Here is a 16626-nt window from a genome sequence, read left to right as displayed (position 1 = left end):
TCAGACTCTTATCGTGCCGAAGGCACGGGCTATGCCTAGTTAACAACAAAGGAAATACCTTTCACCTGGGTATAGCCTTTGGAAACAAGTCGTACTTTGTGGCACTCGATTGAACCATCAAATTGATAATTAATCTTGTAAACTCATTTACAACCTATGAGCTTCTTGCCAGGAGGAAGAGGGGTCAAAGTCCAAGTTTTGTTCGCCTCAAGAGTAGAGATCTTCTTAGCCATCGCCTCACGCTAGGCGAGAGGCTCCATAGCTTAGCGAAAAGATTTGGTTTCCTCTGTAAATAAATGCCTTACGAGTGGTACTAAAATTATCGAAGTGAAGATAGTCCATTAATGGGTAGGAAGAGGAGGAGTGGGCCGAAGTCGCGCTCGAACATATGTGATCCCTTACGTAGAAGGGGGATAACGATCACGCGAATGACGATATGGTCCATGAGTAGGTGAAGTACGCGAGTCCAAAACGGGATAATCAGGTTTGTGGTGGGAGAAGCAGAAACAATTAGGGCTGGAAATAGTAGGAGATGGATCAATCCTGAAAATAGAACACACAGGAGTTAAAGGAGAAGATGACTGAGGCGGTGAGAGATCCTTGTATGTATGAATTTCATTAGTGGCCTTCCAAAATGGGGGAGTATACTTCTATTATGGTGGTGATTAACCGATTTTCGAAGTATGCTACCTTTATTTGACACCAACTTAATGTAATGCGGAGGATACACCAGTTTTGTTCTTGAGGCATGTAGTGAAGTGTTGTGGCGTTCCTAAGAGTATTGCCAGTGATCGTGATACAAGATTTACAATGCGGTTTGGACCGATCTCATGAAACTTTTGGGGTCACAACTCAACTTCTCGACAACCAACCATCCGAAAAAAGACGACCAGACGGAGAATTTTGACTCTCTTCTTAAAGAATATTTGACGCACTTTGTTAGGCCAACCAAAGGAATTGGGTGAACTTACTGGATGTAGCTTAGTTCTGCATCAACTTGCAGAAGAGTTCTTCTACTTGCAAGACACCTTTTGAACTGACAAGAGAGGGACACATGTTAACACCCACACAGTCGCAACATTTATGCAAGTAGTAGCCCACGACATTCACTTTTTCTAAGGAATGGCAGAGAACGGGAAAAAACGGTAAAGCACACCTAGAGAGAAAGTAGCAACAAGGATGGAGAAGTTCACAGACCAAAAGAGAAGACCACACAACCCAAGGTAGGAGAGTTAGTGTTCGTAAAGTTACACAAGGACACTTCTTACTTCGTGAGGAAGCTACACGAGAACTTGGTGAGACAGTAAAAGCGCTCCTTTCTTATCGTTGCTCGAGTTGTAAAGGTATTGTTTAAAGTACAACTCTTAGAATGGATGAAGCAGGCTCACCCAGTCTTCTATGCAATCAACTTGAAGTCGTTCAACCAGGATCAGGAGGATCCTCAATGCTCCAACCAACAGAGATCAAATCCAAGACTAGAGTTCCAACCAACAAAAGAGGTGCAGCAGATTGTAGCAAATCGTCGTGTTCAAGCTCATCAGAATAGGCCATTGAGGGTCGAGTTCTTAGTGAAGTGAAAGTACCTACCAGAAAAGGAAGCTAGTTGGGAACGCGTCAAGTTATTGTTCGACCATGCAGATAAGATCGTGGAGTATTTGATAGGTAAGTCGTTGAGGACGTCGACGTAATCAGTTGGGGAATCTGTCATAACCACCTTGTCAAACCTTGTCGCTATTGCCAGTTGACCATGCCTTTTGTATTTTCATATGTTTTCTTATATGCCATGCATAGGTAAATAACTTTACTTTTGCCACAAGGACGTAGATGTCTTTAGTTTGAACAAGTATGCTTGGTAGAAGAGGATTTCAGAATAAGTTAAACACAAACATTTTATATATGTAGGCGAGTTGGTGATAAACTTTGAAAGAAAAACCATACTTTTCAAAAAGTAGGCAACCAAAAAGCCATAGACTTCGTTTTTTTTCTTTTTTTTTTTTTTTGATGAAATGACTTCGTTAGCTATTAGAGAGGTTTCATTCAATCTTCTATTTCCTCCTTCCCCTTTCTTGTTACACGAGAGTACGAGACCTCTCACAATTTGTGTGTAATCCTTGACCTACAATATTTTCGCTGGGCCTTTAGCCCCACCCATTCAGAAAACCCATATCAAATTGAGAAAACCCATATGAAAAATGGGAAGAGGAAGAATTTTTGTTGGGTGAACGGGGGATTCCGAGATCCTGATCGCTGTTTGAAAACCAGGAAAATCCGAACTTCAGAGGAGTCTTGTTTGTTCCCCTGAACCCTCTTTCTCTCTCTCTCTCTATCTTCCTTGATCGTCCGGCTTCAAAGTAATCGATTGCTCGTTAAGCTGGTGATCGGAGAAGAAGCTGAAGCAGTAGTAGAAGAAAACAGTGATAGGTACTCTAAATTTTAGTCCACATTCTTTTTCGTTTATTTTAGGGCTTTCAAATTGATCTATTTCTTATATCTGTTTGGATATGGTAACAAATTCAATTTGATTTGATTTGATGATCTGCCTTCTTTAATATCAATAGACCTCTTTTCTCTTTCCCTTCATTTGAAAACCATAGTATCTTCTAGTAGAGGTACAAGCTCGTAATTTGCTGAGAAATTTGACAATGAAGGAATTAAGAAATCTATCTGTTCATGATTCTAATTGATTTTCCTTTTCTTTCTTAGACTTGAAAACCCTATTTTGGAAGAATCAAAAGGGGAAAACTAAAAAGAACAGGAGGATCATTCTCTCTACAACATAATAGACTACCTTGACGCCTGATCTGCACCTGTGGTTGGTCTACCGGCCCTCGTCAATCAGATTTTTGAATTAGCAGGTAGTATACCCTAATGCATTTTTCACTGATTTACCTACTTAAGTAGTAAAATGGGGGCTGAAAGCTGTCGCCTTTTCGCCTCTACTAACTGAGGTTTGAATTTGACTCAGCAAACCATGAATTCTGACATGGTTCCCTTTCCTTTTCATTCGTACCATGGATCTTACTTTCTTCCACTCCATCTCCCTTCTCTCTCTCTTGCTCTCTCTCTATGTCTATATATATATGGGTAGTGATTGGTTAATAAAAATTAGGATTCACACCAATGCCAATGTTCTTATTCTCTTATATTGTGTCTATAGCCTCTAGAATTAGATTATTGAGTTTTTTTTCGTAATTGGTACTGGGTCTATGTTTTGGCACGTGGTGCGTAGTTTCTTATTGTAGTTGTTTTTGACTGGCATCCTGATTGTTACTATAATAACGCCTTTATACATTTACGAGTTGTATCTTTTTAGGGAAAGATGAATTTTCTCTTGCGAACTGCTCAAACTGTGGCTCCAGATCAATCGGCTGCTCAACGTCACGTGGAGGCCCGTGTGGTGCCAAAAGCAGCAACCACATTGGAGGGTCTTATTGCTGAAGATCCATTTCCACTACCTGAAGATGGTGAAAAAGACGGTGATGCAGTTGGAGGTGGAAGCTTTAGCCATTTAGGTTCAACTATGAATAACCAAGTTCCAACTGTTGAAAACCACGTAGATGTTACTGATGATGAAGGATGGATAAACATTCCATGCAGTATGTTCCCTTTGCCTATGTTATGCATGTTTTCCCGCATGTGTTTATATGATTGAGACTGAGAAGAGCAAAGTCAACTATAACTTAGACACAGTTCAGTATTTAATTTTTTTATGACACTTTGGTTGAGGGAAAAAATGAAACATGTATAAAGGTTATACAACAAAAAGAAACTAGGTTTTACATGAAGAGCCTGGATGTAACTCGAGCAACCCTGACCGAGAAGTTACAAAAAGAAATCCTCCCTATCACAAAAACTAATTATGATGTATCTATCATTGCCTCCCAAGAAGTTGTGAAACTGTCATTGTTTAGCCCATTCCACACCTCTTGACCAAGCAGAAAGTGATCTTTGCACCAAATGAATCATGTTCACTTTCTTAGGTCTCTTGTTCTTGAAGTAGCTTTATTCCTTGTGTTCCATATTGCTCAAAAGGTTTCGTGAGGGATACAAAGCTCTTTTTCTTTTCCTGCAACCTTCACATGAAGCATAGTAGTAAAGAAACATCAATTGAACGTGCTATAGTCCATGAAGTCTAAAATGATGATAAAGTAGGCCCACACTTTGATGAAAAGGACAACATAGCAAAAGATGGTTGACTGACTTCAAGTTATGCTTGCACAGATGCATCTGTTCACTTCTCTTTTGCATACATTGTTAATAGTTGGTATTTTTAGTAGTGAAGACGCCACATTAAAAGTTTGTCCCTCGGAGGAATGTTGGGGCTCCAAATCACATAGCTGGCCTCCTTTGTCTACCTTGATTGATGAATAGAGATAGATAACAGTATTTGAATGATAACTTATGAAAGCAACTTAAGAGGGAAAATAAAGAATCATAATGATCCCAATTCCGACATGCTTTTCACATCAAAATTGCTAAAACAAAAGAATATAAAAACACGTGCTATCTAAGGGCATGGGCTTTTGATGCGTGTTTTAGTAATTATATAACAATCTTTCATAACAATCAAAGATTGAGTGGTTTCAGTAGACTAAATGTATGTAATAGTAACTTTATACTTATTCTGACGCTTTACATGCACTTGCAGAGGATCTTCCTGATAATTGGAATGATGCAGCTGATATACATTCATTCACCAATTCAGACCGCTCTTTTGTATTTCCTGGTACTTGTATATGTCACAATCTTTTCCATCAAAGTTACATCCTGTATGCATTTAAATTATGATCTAGCATGTGCTTGATGCCTATTGGGGCCTAATATGCATTCTGTCCGCAGGTGAACAGATTAGTATCTTGGCATGCTTATCTGCATCTAATAAGGACAAAGAAATTATAACTCCATTTCGAGTTGCTGCACTTATGTCTAAGCATCAAAATGGAAATGCTGAAAGTAAGCCCGACTCTGCTACCGAGGGAGAGAAAGAGACCGATATGAAGCACAGTAATATTAGTCAGAATCCGGAGGAGAATGGCGTAACCGAGTTAACTACGAAGATTCCTGTTCCAGAAACAGATATTTCTGCTAGTGAATCTATTCTTAGAATGGAAGACTATAAAAAGCAATCTGAAGCACAATTGACCAGATTTAAGAATTCTCACTTTTTTGTTAGGATAGCAGAGTCAGATGAGCTGCTCTGGTCAAAAAGAAGTTCTCCTGAATCATCTTATCGTACTTCTAATTTAAAAAGAGAAAATATCACTACAAATGAACCAGGAGCGGGTAAATTGTCAGGAACATGTGATAATCTCAATGCCTTCATTGATAGAGGAAAATTTGATGCCAGTGTATCTGGTGGGGTGGCTAGAGACACTGTCAGATGCTGTTCTCTCCCAAATGGGGACATAGTGGTAATTTCCAAACAAATAACTTTTCAAGAAATAGCATTTCGTGTGTATTTTCTAGTTTCTTTTTTTGTTACAGTGGATTAAAATCATGGAAAGGGAAAACGTTGGTTTCTGGGAAGGCTCAGTATGCTCTGTAGTTTCTTAACTACCAATTTGCTAAATACTGAATGTTAAAGTTCCGGTGGAACTTTTGATTGCCTGCTTTTTCAAGAGTCTAACAGATTAAAACAAAGTTACGTGAGAACTAGAATCTAATCCTACTCTAGTATAATAAAGAAATCTAATCAAAATATAATTCTACTCTAGTGAGATAAAGAAATTTAATCAAACTAGGGAATTACATATACATATCTCTTAATCGTGAAACAAGCAATTAGATTAAGTGCAAGTAAATACAATTAAAGAAAAAGACCTTAAGGAAAAAGGGGTCGTTTCGTACGAAGTCCAGCTGGTGGATTATTATTATAGATGTTGGATTTCCTTTACTTACCATTTTAACTATGCAATCGCTAATTATTGGCTCTATTGTTGCACTACACAGAGTCATGGTAAACAAGCTTTCAGAGATGTTATCTAGGAAAACTAATTTGTGTTATGCTATTTGGAGCATGTTCCACTCTGTCTTTCTGGTTGGCCGTTGGCTACCTGATTCGTTTCTGTGACGTGGACCTTGTGCATTTTCTCTTAGAGCTTTATAACATAACTTATATAAAACACAGCTAGTAAAGCAAACGTTAATTCTCGTTCACCTTCCTGTGTGCAAGGATGCAGGTACTTTTACAAGTTAATGTTGGAGTTTCTTCTCTGACAGATCCAGTTCTCGAGGTTCTCCAATTTGAGAAATATCAAGATTGCAATTTGGCTTATACAAAAGCTGACAATTTAGTTAATGCAAACCCAGAGGACCCATGTGCGGACTTGCTTAATTGGTTGCTTCCTTTGAATCGTGCTCTTCCCCCTCCAGCTCGTCCATTATCCCCCCCTTCTTTTAGTTCAAGTACAAGTATTGGTAGTTCAGCACACAAGTCCAGTTTTTCCGCCACTTCTGGCTCCCAACTTTTCTCGCATTTGAGAAGTTATTCTATGTCTTCGCTTCCTCAAAATTCCAATCCAGCTCCTGTTGTTCCTACCTCCAATGCGAAACCTACGTTTGATATAGATGATTGGGATCACATATCCCCCAAAAAGCCACTGAAGAGACAAGAAGTTGGAAATTTGGGGCTTCTATCATTTCGAGGCGTTCCATTGGAACCACAGAGATTTTCTGTTCGTTGTGGACTGGAAGGCATTTACACTCCTGGCAGGAGGTGGAGAAGGAAAATTGAAATTGTTCATCCAGTGGAAATCCATTCGTTTGCTGCTGACTGCAATGCAGAGGACCTCCTCTGCGTGCAGATAAAGGTTTGTATTTCTAGTCACCTTTGAGTTGGTAAATATTTGGATAGAGAATGTTAATTACTTGTTAAGTTTTGTTTTAAGATTATATTTTGTTCTTGAAATTCTTCAAAAGATTTAGCAAAAAAAGTTTATCGTTCCTGCAGAATGTTTCTCCGTCTCACACACCAGATCTTGTGGTATATCTTGATGCTATAACGGTTGTTTATGAGGAGGCCCCTAAAACTGGACCGTCTTTATCTTTACCAATTGCATGCATAGAGGCTGGAAACAATCACAGCTTCCCAAATCTCGCCTTAAGGTTGGTTCGTGCATCATTTACCGCTTTCCACTGCTAGACTTCAAAATTCCTTCTGTTGGTTCTGCTAGTTGTCTACTAACCGTTTGACATTTGGACCATGTATCTGGCTTATTACCACTGGATTACTGGTGAATGATCTCTATCCAAAAAATGAGATACATGTGATAGTTCCTGGGCAATTTTTATTGATGTGGGGTTTCAGTTGTACATAAAATTTTAAAAGGTTAGGTGAACATTTGAGGGTACAAATGTTTGTTGTTTCCTAACAACTTTTACCCCGGCAGGAGAGGTGAAGAACACTCCTTCATTCTCAAGCCAGCAACTTCGATGTGGAGAAATCCTAAAGCTCATAGTGAAAGAAGCCGTCAGTTATCACAGTCTCTGTCTGGAAGTTCAACATCGAATCTTTACCTTCCGCTGAAAACTGGTGAAGCAAAGAGAATGTCGTCTAGTGCTGATCAATATGCAGTTCTAGTGTCATACCGTTGTAATTTTTCTGGTAAACACATAACTGTCTCGGTACTTCTAAGATTGCATCTGTTGCGTAATAACTCTTTGGTCTCTTTGTCCATATAGAATCACAGCTGTTCCTTAAGCAACGAACCAGTTGGCGTCCGCGTGTCACGAGAGATCTGATGATCTCAGTTGCATCCGAAATGTCTGAACAGACTTCTGGGCCCAAGGAAGGAGCCTCTAAACTTCCAGTTCAGGTTCACAACCTCCCTCACCATTTGCTTCACCACTTGTGTTGGCCTAATGGCTTGTGTGCATGATCATCCATTATTTTATTGGTATTGTATGACTAAAGAAATGGTTGTTCCAGTAGCACCCCATGGTATACGATCTGAAGTGATGGGCATCCACTTCATTTGTCGAACAAAACCAGACTCCGGTTTAGTACTCTGTGAACTTCTTTGAAGAACATTACGTATTGTGTTACTATCTAACTAGCTAATCTTATGAACTTTCAGGTATTGACACTTCAAGCATCAAATTTAACATCTGAAGATTTAACCCTAACAGTTCGTGCCCCGGCATCATTTACTTCACCCCCTTCAGTGGTGTCCTTAAATTCCCCGTCTACACCCGTGAACCCTTTTGTGGGGTTTTCGGAGTTAGCAGGGAGAGTGAGTGGAGAGAGGTCCGTCCAGAGGCTAAAATCTGCTCCTTCAGTATCGTCGAGTAACCACAAAGAGAAACCTGGCGGAGCAGGATCTGTTTCTTTTGACAAACACACTGTTTCTATATCTGATGTCGTTCCATCTACTGGTTTGGGCTGCACACACCTTTGGCTGCAGAGTGCAGTTCCTCTAGGGTAAACCTTTTTTTGTTCATTATTACTATTGTTATTATTAATCTTTTTTCTTATAATAACTATTATTAATAATTATTGTTATTGTTATTATTATGTAGTTGATGGTTTCTATTTTTAGCTAAATTAAGAGGGTTCCTTTGTTATATTGCACTTCAGGTGTGTTCCTTCTCAATCAATGGCTACTGTCAAGCTGGAGTTGCTTCCGTTGACTGACGGGATAATCACACTTGATACACTGCAAATTCACGTTAAGGAGAAAGGTATGCATCTGAATCACTTCCACTTGCCAATAAACAGATTAGAGGTGCCTCACAAAATGATTGATGAGGATCATTAAGTAAAGTGAATCATTTTGGGGATCCATTTTGAAACAAACAATAACTGAAATAGTACTATGTTGTGGTAGGACAATAATACTTGAACCAGTTCTCCATCTTGTTCAAAAGAAAAACTACCTGACCATTACCTACTATTGACACATTGAACTACATTTCATTTCGTGAACAAAACTGAACTAATAGGGATGGCCACAAAATCAAAACTCTTCCACTTCAGGTTTGTCGGTTCTCAGATTAAAACTGCGTCCAGTATGTATTGGGAAGGGAGGGAAAAGTTAGCGACCGAGTGAGAAGCCTCGAGATGGAAATTTATGATGCAACTTGAATATGTCATATGATATCAATCATATGCATTAGTAAGCTATAGCCACACTGCAATATCCAATTAGATATAAAATACCAACAAATTCCTTTGCTGCAATGTGTGGTTGTCTAGATTCTAGAGTAACAAGGGCCACAACTGATAATGATATTCAATTTGAGACTTGGGCAATAGTAAATTATATACTCGGGTCAGTAGTTGACTTCTAATACACAAATGTGCTTCTTGACAAACAGGTGAAACCTATATCCCGGAGCATTCCTTGAAGATCAACGCCACCTCGAGCATTGCCAGAGGAGTCTCAGTCTCTTAGATACATTACTACACTCCATTAGATTCAACGCTCTGAAACCCGCTGCGGGAAGGGTTATCTGGTGGTGGTTGTGGAGCTTTGTACTGTTCTTGGAGACTGCCTGAATTGCAACAGGCAGGTCTGCGTATTATTGATTGATTCTTTAATGGTCCTGAACTTTGAGTTCTTCGGGTTGGGGAAACGGTTTCCCTTCTCCTTCTTACTCTATTATATCCCCCTCCCTTTTGTTTGCTTAGTTACCATTCTTAAAGAGAGATTGTTTAGAAATGTATATGGTGTAGCAGATAGTCATGTGATGCTTTGCTGAGTATACACAAAATAAAAAAGGGAGGGACGAATCCATGCATTTACTACTTTTTTCTTTTCTTCGAATGTAGTATAAACCATTGGAATACTGTAAGAGCTAGTGAGATTGTTGTAATATACCATCCTTGGGGGATCTTGTCAATCTTTATACTGAAAAGCTAAAGAAACAAGATCACATTGCCTGTGCGTTTTTAATCGACAAAAATTTGTGATACCACTCATTGAAAGATTAATTTGATATACTTTTTACTGGCTATAGAGAGAAAACGAAGACGTTAAGAAGGCTTCATGAACTAGTACAAAAATGTAGAAGCAAACATAAACAAAAGCACACAGACTCCTTACACCCTATTGCATATCATATGTTATAGCAGAAGGCCACAAGAGTACATATAGGGTGGGTGATTTGGGTATCCACTTTGAGATCGGGTGAAAAGACTACGTTAGTCGTTAGCACTATAACCGCCTAATTAACTTGGGGGGAAACCTCCCTCGATGCGGTTTCCAACTTTCGCGTGAAACCTTCCTTCTGGTTTTAGGTGTTCACCGAGACCATACTCGAGGATTTTTGGGTTTCAAATTTTCGCCTGAAATCCAATCACTTTCGTCTAAGAGTTCTGGTTCCACCGAATAGAATCCTTCGCTCTGCCGGAAAAGTGAAGGGACAGAAAATTTTGGGGTGGAGAGAGAGAGAGAGAGATCGGAGAGAAAGCAACATTGGCGGCTGGTAAAATAATGAAGATTAAAGATTATGAGGTAAATTATGTTAGTTGTTCCCGCTAAATTAACTGGGGTCAACTCCAAATCCTCACCTATATAAATATGGACATTTGAACAAAAGATTACCGTCCTCTCGTCCTTATATTTGTCATTTTGAATGCTTTCAGGCAACTAAAAGAGCTTGATATCAGGGAAATAAATTAAAGAAAGAAAGCTTTCAGGCAACTTAGAATTAAATCACAACTTTTGTTTGGTTGAATTTAAATGGCTTCAAGTGATTTCTACAAATTGTCATGAAGACTGTCATAATTTCATCTATATTAAGGGTTATTTATACCGATTATTACAACTTAATGTTTTACCCTATTTTGATCAGTAGATTAATTAAGTGAATTGTTGAGATGAATTTTTAACATTCTAAACTTTCTGAGATGATGCTGCTTCCCACTCCATATTCAAATGTAAAATTTAAAGCAACAAAAGATTTGTTAGAGTTGGAAGTGAAATTAAGCATCTTAAACAATAATGCAAGGAAATTGACCTTTGGAATTAAATATACAGTACTTTCATGGGGATTACAAGTACTCTCTGCAATTGAAACACCGAGTTAGCTTGGTGCAACTTTCAACAAAAAAAAAAGAGTTAGCTTGGTGCAACAATCGATCATCTGAGTGCCCCACTCTTACATTCTCCAGTTACAAAGTGGTTATTTTTTCCTGAAAAAAGTAAATATTGGTATCAGTTAGTTTATTTTTAAGTTACCAGTAATCCCCGCATGTGCATTTCCCATCTTTGAAATGATGAAATCGCTTTATATCTCTTAGTATGATCTCCCTCTTGGTCATCAAACTTGCATATTTCATCATTGAATGGCAATCACCACATACTCTAAGGTTCTTCACAATTCTAATGGTCGTTCCTTCGGAAGTACTTATCAGTCCAAATGCAAGAGCAAGCTTCTCGCTATGACTTCCTAATGCATCTTCCTTTTCTTCTTCCTCGATATTATGAAGAACCCACTCTGTATCAGGCATGTATCCTTTTAATCTAGCATTCTTCGTTAGTTCTTCCAACTTTGTGTATATTCTTTCTGCAAATTCATGATTCTGATCACCCGCTACAAAACTGTGAACTTTTCTGTTAACCTCGATGTAACTCCATCCAGGAGGCTTTTCCAAACCTTTATTCTTCATTGCACCTCTTACTCTTTCAACATCTTCCCATCTTCCAACTCCAGCATAGATATTTGACAAGAATATATAGCTTCCCGGATGCTTAGGTTCAAGTTGTAGAAGTTTCTCCGATACCAATTCTGCCATTTTTATGTTCTTGTGAGCTCTGCAAGCACAAAAGAGTGCTCCCCATATCACGAAATCAGGGTTTATTGGCATGCCCCGGACGAAACTTAATGCTTCTTCTAACCTACCTGCACGACCAAATAGATCTACCATGCATGTATAGTGTTTCAGGTTGGGTTCAATCAAGTGATCTAGTCTCATGGTGTTGAAAATCCTAAGTCCTTCATCCACCAACCCTGAGTGTGAACAGGCAGTTAGAACAGCCAAAAGGACAACTTCATCCGGCTGAATTCCTGCATTTGGGTTCACATTTCAAATACATCAATCAAAATTGTTATGGTGCAAAATATAACTTGAAGGTAACTTCAGAAATTTTTGTAATACATGGTGGCTCATAGATTTTCATTAATAAAATATATACATCAAAATCGTAAAACCTTTTCCATATGAAGGTTATATTTGGCATTTCGAACAATGACTTTAATAACTCCCTGAAGAAGAGAAAAAAAGAACTAAATCCCACCATTATACTTATGTCAAATACTACCTACATAGAAAAGCAGTAACAAGTACACCTACGCTTATTTGCTTCTACATTTTACTCCTACAAGAGCAAGTGTTGTCGTAGATGTGAACTATGTAATAACACTAATAAGGAACGGGTACCTTTGAAGTTTTAAGTTTTGTGAAGGGAAGGTCACTATACAGTTATACTAACATTTCTCCTTTAAGAAACATGAGAAACTTAACATTTTACATGACAAACAATCACGCCGTCACAAAAGTCCTAACATGACAAAAACATGCATCTTGACCATACTATTAAAAAAAAATCAATCAATGAGATTCATGAAGAAATATACTATTTCTTACCTTTGGTTTTCATCTCTTCAAAGTATTGAAGCGCTTGTCCAGAGCATCCATGGATTGCCCAGCCAGATATCATAGCACTCCATGTAAGAAGGTCCTTTTCTTTCATTTCAGAAAAAACCCGACCAGCACAATCAATCCTCCCACATTTTGCATACATATCTACTAGAACAGTTCCTATTTGTCTGTTCACCTTGAACTTATTTTTAGAAATATAATCGTGAATCCATATTCCAGCTTCTAAAGCACCAATCCTCGCTGAAGCTGATAATGCGGAAACAATAGTACGATCATTAGGCCTTGTATCCGTATCCAACATTCTGAAAAACATGGACAAAGCCTGTTGGTGGTCTCCATTTTGTGTATATCCAGCAACCATAGTTGTCCAAGAAACCACATTTTTATCTGGCATTTGTTTGAAAAGCGATCTCGCCTTATCTTTATCCCCTATGCTAAAGAATCCATTAATCAAACTATTCCATGACCCAGAATTTCTATCAGGCATTGCCTCAAAAAGTTCATTAGCCTTCTTTAAATTCCCATCTTTACAACACCCATTAATCAAAACATTCCATAAAAGTATACTCTCAAGCTTAGTCCTTTCAGGAGTTTCATCAAACACTTGTAAAGCAATATTCAAAAATCGAAGTTTCACATACATATCAATTAAAGAAACCCTGACAAAAGAATCAAATTCAAACCCTAGTTTTAAAATTTGGGTATGAATGGATTTACTGAGGTTCACTGCAAGTAAAGACCCTGCTGATTTAAGGACGAAGGGGAAGGTTAGTTGATTAGGTTGGACATTAAGACCTAACATAAGGAGAAAGTATGAAATGGAGTTCTTGAATTGGAGATTGTCACAAAGGGCTCGAATTAATGCATTGAAAATGAATAAATTGGGTTCGACGATTTGGTTAAAGATTAAAATGGAGTATCTAGTTGATCCAAATGAAGAAAAAGAAGATAGTAATTGGGTGATAACCCGACTGTTTTGAGTGAGATTTTGAAGCAAGAGTTGGGCATGAATCTGTCTGAGTTGTTCTTTGGTTTTGGAAGAATGAATAAGGTGAATAAAGGGGTTTTCCAGTGAATGAAAATCGCTGATGGAGTGGTTTTCTATATGGGATTGAGTAGTTAAGAAAGCAACAATTCTGGTAAAGGTAGATGTCTTAGTGATGTTAGCTTTTGTCTGAGACAAGTAAAGAAAAGCTCTCATTTTAGCTGCTATTTAGGAGTCAGAAAAATGATGGTAAAACTGGACTGTAGCTAGAGAGAAGAAGAAATGATTCTCCATTAGACTCACTTGTGAGTTGTAGATCACCTAAACATTCAAATAAACAAACATAAGGAGGGTGGTATTGGAAAGAAACATTAAAATTAACTTAAGTTAATGAGATAGCTGGTCAAGGGGGCTAAAACGGCTGGATCGTCATCTTTGGGGTGACAAAATGGAATTAACCCCATAAAGAAAAGGTATTTGGACGGATAAATTTCAAGTTCAATAAATATAAGAAAAAACTTAAGTAAAAGACTCAACAAATATTCAATCATCATCTCCAACCACTGGCCAACACCACCAAAAACTACCGTCTTCAGTTTATCTTTCACCATCAACCATCTTCGTCTTCTCTACCACCATTAACCACAACCACCTTCATCTTCTCAATCAACCACCTCCCCCAACAGAAGGGCTTATTAGAAAAGAACAAAAAATAAGAGAGGACAAAAATGATTGCGGTGAATGGAGAAGGTAAAGATTCTGCTGGAGAAACTGGAAATAGGGGTTGTTGATGGAGAAAATTGTTGTGTGGTTAATGGTGAAGGTGAAGATGGGGGTGGTTGGTGGAGAAGATGAAGGTGGTGGTGGTTAACAGTGAACGAGTGATGAATGACAGAAGATGATTGATGGTGAAGGAACACATGGTGGTCTGTGGCGGTGATGGGCAGAAGTGGTGGAATATTTAGGGAACTCTCAAACACCGCATCTGGTTTGGGGGAACTTTTCCAAATCAGTTTGTCAAGTTTGGGGAAAGGAAACACAAAAGCGAACAACCCGATTTAGGGGATTTTCTTGTCATGATTAGCATATTTTGTCTTGAAGTTGACAAGCTTCTCGTTACGAGAAGCTTGTCAACATCAAGACAAGCTATGCTCACCAAAAGAACTTCCAACACAAAATGAGGTAATAGGGAGTTACCTATAGTCATCTGAGTATAAACTACAAACATGATGTACAAGACATTTAATGCCCCTTAAATAGAAGAAACAAATCAACTTGAAATATCAACTTACCGAAACCTCAATCAACAAAAAATTCAGCAGAGCGATCCTAAATTTTATGACTGTATTTGTTGGATGTATTTCGAAACTTGAAAACTTATTAAGATTCTAAAACTATTTTGTGATGCTCAAGAAATACCCAAGTGATCACTAGTCATATGATTTAGAAGTTGGATTATATTGATCTCATACCTCGCAATTTTGAACGGTGATACATTTGGTACAGAAACCCATATCGAAATCTCAAGCTCATAACATTTTGAACACACTTGTGGGAATCGATAGGTGAAGTTGATACAATTTGGTTGGTTTAAGAGTCTTGCTTCCTCGAGTTCCTCAAACTCAAGAAACTATTTGATACTGTAAAGTTCCCTGTCAAACCTACCAAGGTATGGAACCTAAAGTTCCCTGGCAAGCATTTATTATACTTTTATAGGTACAAATCCATGGAAATCTTATTCTCTCATACAATATGTCAAACACTTTAGGGGCAATGGGATATGTCAAACATTTTAATAAACTTCCTACCTATTTCCCATGGTTCCATCCACCTAATCGAAAGAAGTAATGGAAATGATTCCTCTTGTCTATTTTCTGATTATGAAATTTTGACTATTTTTTTTAGTGAATTTTCTCACTACCAAGAACCCACTATAAAATCGAATTCATGCTACAAACCCACCTCTAAATTCTATAACTTGGAACTGTAAAACGATTACCATACATAAATTTTCAAATCATAAAACAACTTAAGGAAAAAAAAACAGAGCATATAATGACTATTGAACTTACCAGATAGATGATTGTTGAAGAGGAGAGAAGAGAGACGTCGTTCCAACTTGAATCTCAGTGGTTCTTGCTCATCACCAACAGGAAGATCGAAAAAAATAAAAGTTTGATTTTAACTTGATCTTGTTAGTTAAAATCCGGCGAGATTAGGGCATTTTTCAAGCAGAGAGAACACAGAAAGACTGAAGAAAGAAATAAGGTTTGTGAATTTAGGGCTTCAGACATTTGTAATAGACACTAACTACAAAAGCCGTCACAAACTATCATAACATTTCGGGCATTTGCATCGGACATAATTGCGACGGATTAACCGTCACAAATTAACATAGTGATCATGAAGAATTAGATTAGTATTTAATTAGTACCATTGTACCAATACATTAATTAGTTAGTAAAGATGGGTCACTATTCACTTTAATATAGGGATAAGCTGGGAGGACCATTTGGTCATATTAGGTTCAGAAATGTTTGGATGTGGTTAACCAAAACTTGGTAAAAGCCGTATGATTTAATTTATAAACGGTAAAGGTGACGTTATTGTGTATTGGAATAGCAACAACCACTCCACGCTTTCTAAATTGATTAATAAAATTGTAAAGTAGTGGATGTTATGTGTAATATCCGTGACAGTCATCTAATTTTTTTCACGATGTGATCCAATGAACAGTGAAGAAGAGCATCATGCTCAATTGTTTCTGTAAGGTTACATGAAGATCAGTCTAACTAATTACCAATAATTTTCCAACAGGATCTTGCACACGTAAAGTCCTAGTACAATACTTTCATAAAAAGAAAAGAAATAGGGGGAATGGTCTTGACGTACCAATTAAAATTCCAGTGAACTTCCGTGAGAGAGTCAGCCTTTTGTAAGTACAAAATACAGGAAATTAGTACGAAAACCAATTTTAAATTTCTTTTAGATAAAAAGACAAGGTATATGTTTTTTAAAACCCCAAATTTTGTATTTT

At 37.9% G+C, this 16626-nt stretch overlaps 2 protein-coding genes and 1 long non-coding RNA gene across 6 annotated transcripts; 2 read left to right on the top strand and 1 right to left on the bottom strand.

Moving 5' to 3' along the window:
* The first annotated feature begins 1872 nt into the window (after positions 1-1872).
* Positions 1873-9840, top strand: LOC147566737 (heat-inducible transcription repressor). 2 transcript variants are annotated; one of them, XM_086653269.1, is made up of 12 exons: positions 1873-2421; positions 2704-2855; positions 3314-3596; positions 4649-4726; positions 4840-5411; positions 6180-6809; positions 6950-7104; positions 7389-7603; positions 7681-7814; positions 8076-8419; positions 8576-8679; positions 9316-9840. In XM_086653269.1, the coding sequence occupies exons 3-12, from the start codon at positions 3320-3322 to the stop codon at positions 9390-9392; spliced, it is 2586 nt and encodes an 861-aa protein (XP_086509395.1). In that variant the 5' UTR covers positions 1873-2421; positions 2704-2855; positions 3314-3319; the 3' UTR covers positions 9393-9840. The 2 variants fall into 2 exon arrangements, with proteins under 2 accessions (XP_086509395.1, XP_086509396.1); XM_086653270.1 differs by lacking the exon at positions 2704-2855 and having other exon boundaries at positions 1923-2421.
* Positions 9841-10332: 492 nt separating this feature from the next.
* On the top strand, positions 10333-10824 carry LOC147566736 (uncharacterized). Its single transcript, XR_015230538.1, has 2 exons — positions 10333-10454; positions 10586-10824. It is a non-coding gene; the product is annotated as an uncharacterized LOC147566736 (long non-coding RNA).
* Positions 10825-10885: 61 nt separating this feature from the next.
* Positions 10886-16134, bottom strand: LOC147566735 (Tetratricopeptide repeat (TPR)-like superfamily protein). Of its 3 annotated transcripts, none has more exons than XM_086653266.1 (3): positions 15662-16134; positions 12590-13910; positions 10886-12009 (listed from the first exon to the last, which is right to left on the bottom strand). In XM_086653266.1, the coding sequence occupies exons 2-3, from the start codon at positions 13803-13805 to the stop codon at positions 11177-11179; spliced, it is 2049 nt and encodes a 682-aa protein (XP_086509392.1). In that variant the 5' UTR covers positions 13806-13910; positions 15662-16134; the 3' UTR covers positions 10886-11176. The 3 variants fall into 3 exon arrangements, with proteins under 3 accessions (XP_086509392.1, XP_086509393.1, XP_086509394.1); XM_086653267.1 differs by having other exon boundaries at positions 12590-14786; positions 14825-15879; XM_086653268.1 differs by having other exon boundaries at positions 12590-13033; positions 15662-15842.
* Positions 16135-16626: the final 492 nt, after the last annotated feature.

This window comes from Eschscholzia californica, unplaced genomic scaffold, assembly GCF_041429995.1.
Source record: "Eschscholzia californica isolate CP2 unplaced genomic scaffold, dmEscCali1.0.p SCAF_1, whole genome shotgun sequence".
NCBI classification, from domain to species: Eukaryota; Viridiplantae; Streptophyta; class Magnoliopsida; order Ranunculales; family Papaveraceae; genus Eschscholzia; species Eschscholzia californica.
Note: the sequence above shows the minus strand (reverse complement) of the source record. Positions and strands in the feature narration are given on the sequence as shown.

Bases quoted from the DNA above. Each gene is read 5' to 3' on its own strand.
- LOC147566737 (XM_086653269.1), top strand. From the start codon at position 3,320: ATGAATTTTCTCTTGCGAACTGCTCAAACTGTGGCTCCAGATCAATCG. The intron at 8,420-8,575 runs GTAAACCTTTTT...ATTGCACTTCAG, and splicing joins CAGAGTGCAGTTCCTCTAGG to GTGTGTTCCTTCTCAATCAA. The intron at 8,680-9,315 runs GTATGCATCTGA...CTTGACAAACAG, and splicing joins AATTCACGTTAAGGAGAAAG to GTGAAACCTATATCCCGGAG.
- LOC147566735 (XM_086653266.1), bottom strand. From the start codon at position 13,805: ATGAGAGCTTTTCTTTACTTGTCTCAGACAAAAGCTAACATCACTAAG. The intron at 12,010-12,589 runs GTAAGAAATAGT...ACCCAAATGCAG, and splicing joins TGAAGAGATGAAAACCAAAG to GAATTCAGCCGGATGAAGTT.